The sequence below is a fragment of the Penaeus chinensis genome, chromosome 27, assembly GCF_019202785.1.
Source record: "Penaeus chinensis breed Huanghai No. 1 chromosome 27, ASM1920278v2, whole genome shotgun sequence".
In the NCBI taxonomy this organism is placed as follows: domain Eukaryota; kingdom Metazoa; phylum Arthropoda; class Malacostraca; order Decapoda; family Penaeidae; genus Penaeus; species Penaeus chinensis.
In genome coordinates, this window is record NC_061845.1 from 14314521 (window position 1) to 14319520 (window position 5000).

Here is a 5000-nt window from a genome sequence, read left to right on the forward strand (position 1 = left end):
AAAATCTATAAACTAATTAAGGGCATAGATCACAAATTCCCATCATTTAGTAAGGGAAAAAAAAAAAAAAAAAAAAAAAAAAAGATAATTGAGGATAACTTTCCCAATGTTTCTACAGATCAAGCTGCTCTACACCCTTTGATCTAAATCTAGAGTTGACCAAAAAATACACATCCAACAGACAGCTTTCTGGCATTGCAGTTTAGGTCATGACCTCAGCACTGTCTAAAGCATCTAAGAACTTGGCATACAGAAAGCATGATACCATTCACTTTGCCACTCATCTCACCTGATCTCCTTCAGCTTCTTCGAACATAAACTCATTGCAAAGCTACAGGAAAATGCAAGAATATCAGTCTTAATTAAATCCCTGGCGAGAGGCCGTAATCTCAGGACACTTGTTAGAAAAGAGCAAAATGAGAGAAACTCAATATACACAGAATGCTTTCTCCAGCAGTAGCCTAGAAATCATATGAAATAAATAAACAAAAAAATACATGAATAAATAAAAAATAAATGAAATGCAGCTCATCTATTTCCATACTGTCTAATCACAACATATTTAGCATAATCTTCTAATACCCTTTAACTCTGTACAATGTTGAAATTAATTTAAGAAATAAAAATTTATATGGTTAGTTCCCAATTATTACAGAACAATTAACCATAGACATTTAACCTTTGATGTTCTAATTAATAACTGAAAATCTTAAGACCTATTTAAATCAAATTAAAACTTAACCTATGATTGTGCAGTACACAATGCTTCCTATCTAAGCAAGGCAAATACATGCAGATGCATTAAACAAGACAGATAATGCAATGCAAACAATATCAGAGGAGTTGAAAAGCACAAAGAAAGACTTCTCTATCCAATTCATAAAGAGAACAATATCAAGAGTGGCATTTAATATTTCCAGAGAGGATTATGACATTTACTTCATATGAATGAATGAATAAAGTTTTATCAATTTACAACTTATTCTGAATGAACAAATATGAAACAATAATCATAATAACAACAAAAGTAATATCACAATTAATAATAATCAATAACCCATTAGTATAAAAATACACACACACAAAAAATACTTATGGGTTGTAAACTTTGGACAGTAATTGTGAATCAAACTGATGACATGCCTTGAATCATGTCATTTATGTCAGGCACATAAACCACTTATTCCTGCAACATTCCCAGCAAGCCTGGTTATTACTTTAAAGTTTCATTTCTCTTATGGAATTTAAAGCTAACATTCAGTAATGAACAGCATTCAACATGCAGTCACAAGATGCTAACAAATTAACATCCAATATGAGGTAATGACATTGTATCTGTTGCAAATTTTGAATGTATCTTGTATGAAGTCTCAGTCAACTGTCATATTTTCATTAAATGTTTTCATGCATGATCTTGAGAATCATTACTCATTCTCATATACGGATTCGAGAAACAATGTAGCAAAGAAATCTTTTAGCACTGATGAGCTGGATATAGAGTGTACATAACTTACATTTATTACAGATTTTTCAGCTATGAGAAATGTTTTACAAAAAATGTGATATATATATTGAAAATTGGAATAGGTCTTTCTCTCATGTTTGCACTGTCTTGTTCTAAGTAAAGACTCAAATAATCTCAAGTAATATTTGTGAGTGTTAGCATTGCCTGAGAAAAAAAATTATCATACTCTCAATCAACATGCTTTAAGCTTTATCATTCTCAATGTCTTTATTTTGCCACCATTCCCTACCAATAAGCTTTGTGCTTCAGGCTTTATGTTGCAGGGAATCATGCTAAACAATCTTACATGCAGCTTTTTTCTAAAGTGCCAAATACAATTATATATATACTTTTCTTTCTATTCATGCAAGACTTTAATAACAAACTTCTACAATAATACTGATATTGCAACAAATATGACAGGAAAAGATATATTGTTGTTAAAAGACAACAATTTTCTATAAATGGGAGTTGAGCATCACACTGTCTGAAACATCAATATCAGTTAATTTGTTCTTTATCACAGAATAAAAAATAAAATGATATAGGGTATGTGAATTACGGTTTTTCTTCTTTTCTTGTTTTAATTACTTGTAATAATGATTCTATGATTAATCCTCCTTTAGAAACCAAAGATCACTGAAAAACATGCATGAATAGGAAATAATATTCCAACAAACTTCCACAGCTAATAGATTACCAATGGTAACTTTAATTGCCACAAATACATGAAATAACAAATGAATAACCAATTTGTGGAACTTACAGATGTAGATGAAGCATCCCTTCGTGTGGCTCTTTTGCTCCACTGGGTCGCAGTCCTGGACATGATGATGTTAGTGCGCTGGGACATGCTTACAACTTGAGCTTCCAAGTCACTAGGAATGGAGATATTATGCTTGCGAGCTAGAAGTAAAAGCAGAAGTCTTTAGTCTCTTCTTGTATCTAGAAGTGTTGATCTTATAGCAGAAAACTTATAAAATCTCAATCACCAGTGTTGAATTAATTTAGGTTAATTTCTCTAAAATATACTTAGACTAACACAATATTTATCCCCTCCTCACAATTTTTTTTAAAATGAATTACTATATATAAGACATCACTTCTAGATATATCAGAACCAAAACTCATATCTCTCTTTTCTTTAAGTCCTATCAAAAGAATAACAGAGGCTAAACAGAAATACTGAAATAAATTTAAGTCACGTATGCTTTAAATTGTCAAAGGACTCACATAACAGAGAAAATATAAATAATAAATAATTATGAAAACAAAATAAAGTGAAAAAAAGACCCATTTGGACACTGCTGACTTCTTCCCATTAAAGGAAAAAGTAACATTCTAATAAACATATTTCATATAGCTTTGAACAACAATATAAAGCACCAGACAGAGATAAGACAACTTCTCTGGAGATATAGAATATCCTAAACAAACTTCCAAGTAGTGAAAAAAAAAATCATTAACAGTTTCATACATGCCTCAATTTGATAGAAAGAAAAGACTTTAAAGTGAAATGAAACAGAAGCCCACAAGATGAAAAAACAAACAAACTATAACAAACTTACCAACTTCTGTAAGAGTTTTTATACAGTTCTCTACATTGACCCTCTGGTGTCCCAAGACGGCTTGGCTGACTCTGTACACATGGTGGAGCAGTTGCACAAACACTGGCTGCCGTGTCTGAGTTAATGGAATGTTATTGAGGATAACTTTATGCATTCTAGGGGAGGTGTGTTGAATGCAATGAGATGAACACTGGAGACCCATCTGCTATATACTTTATTTAAAAAAACCTGAATTACAACATACTCCAAAAATAAAAATTATTTTAAATAAATTACTATATAGAAGACATCACTTCTAGATATATCAGAACCAAAACTCATATCTCTCTTTTCTTTAAGTCCTATCAAAAGAATAACAAAGGCTAAACAGAAATACTGAAATAATTTTAAGTCACGTATGTAACTTGCAGCATAGTGTAAAATCTATCAAAAACATTTAATGAGATTCTAACACACTAATATGTTAATAATCTGCATGTTCACATTAGTGTACTGTGAAACTACTCCATAAAATTCTTTGTAGGTTATTCTTAAAAAATATAATAATCATAAAAAAACGCATATATATGCAATCCACTCTATGACATGAAGCATGATAAGGCATTTGTTAAGTTTGCATACATTCTCTTCTCATATACAAAGCTGAGGTTATTTTTGGTCTTCAACAAGGCTTAAGGAAGCAAACATGAAATCCATTGGTCCTAAAACTCATGTATGAAATCATGAAAATGCGAACTTAAAATTAAAATAGAAACTGAATTATGAAAGCCCATTCTCTCCTACCAACTCTTCATTGTGAAAAAAAGAAAGGGGGAGGGTGATCTGGAAATGAACCTATTACTGAACTCTCTAATCAGCTTCACAAAACAAAACTTTAACTAAACAGTATCTGATAAACTTTGGTATTGTTTATGACACATTTTGATTACATATACTTGGTAATTATAACAAAACTATAAAATTATTGACCTTCCCAGGACATTTTTTCATAAAACTGCATTATTCCTATCACCTCATATGTCTGCTATTTCTATTCTGAAAGATCAGTGTAAGAATGTCAGCAAAAACATTTTCTAAATAGCCAAAAATGTTTTAAATAACTATTATCTTGCATGTTACTCCAAAACACTGAAATTTTCACTGGAACATAATCTGTCACAAAATATATTATGCATATCTTTTTACATATTTTAGCTATGTCCTCTATTCTGGAACAGTTTCAAACTCTTTGAAATATCTGTTTAATGAAGTAAATGAAAGCTCCATATATTAAAAACTTGTATATTTACATTTCATAAGCAAAATGGCTATTGATAACCATTATACTGTAGGTCATTCCTAAACACAAATTTTGCTGGAGCTTCATAATTTCATAAGAATATATTATGTATATATTGGCTGTGTTATCTATTCAGAAATAACTTAATCAGGCAAGTAAAAGCTGCACAAAAAATTAGTTATGTTTTCAACGCAACCAAAACGTTTTTTAATAACCATTTTATTATGTGACATTACTAAATGCTGAAATCCTGACTGGAACTTCATGGAATATGTGTATCTGTATAACATCTACAGATCTGTTTCTTACCAATAAGCAACACATTTATGTCATAAAATCTAATACTATATCCCATTTGTTTCACAAAAATAAAACCCTACTGGTAAAATTTACATTTGAAAACAATCCTAATCAAATCTTTAAACCACCACATGATTGGGAAGTGGAGAGGGAGGGAGAAAAAGGGAGAGAGAGAGAGAGAGGGGGGGGGGGGGAGGGGAGGGAGGGAGGGAGGGAGGGAGGGAGGGAGGGAGGGAGGGAGGGAGGGAGGGAGGGAAGGAGGGGGAGGGGGGGGGAGGGGGAGAGAGAGAGAGAGGAGAAGGGAGAGAGAGAGAGAGAGAGAGAGAGAGAGAGAGAGAGAGAGGGAGGG

At 32.1% G+C, this 5000-nt stretch overlaps 1 protein-coding gene across 9 annotated transcripts in view; it reads right to left on the reverse strand.

The window, feature by feature from the left end:
* Positions 1–5000, reverse strand: part of LOC125039253 (inositol 1,4,5-trisphosphate receptor-like) — a 141353-nt gene that overhangs the window by 42586 nt on the left and 93767 nt on the right. For 8 of the 9 annotated variants that reach the window (XM_047633071.1, XM_047633068.1, XM_047633066.1 and 5 more), the window contains 3 exons: positions 3073–3187; positions 2271–2410; positions 290–331 (listed from right to left, as the gene is read on the reverse strand). In XM_047633071.1, coding sequence (XP_047489027.1) covers positions 290–331; positions 2271–2410; positions 3073–3187 — 297 coding nt within the window. The remainder of the gene's footprint in view (positions 1–289; positions 332–2270; positions 2411–3072; positions 3188–5000) is intronic. The other variant, XM_047633069.1, reaches the window with a different exon arrangement.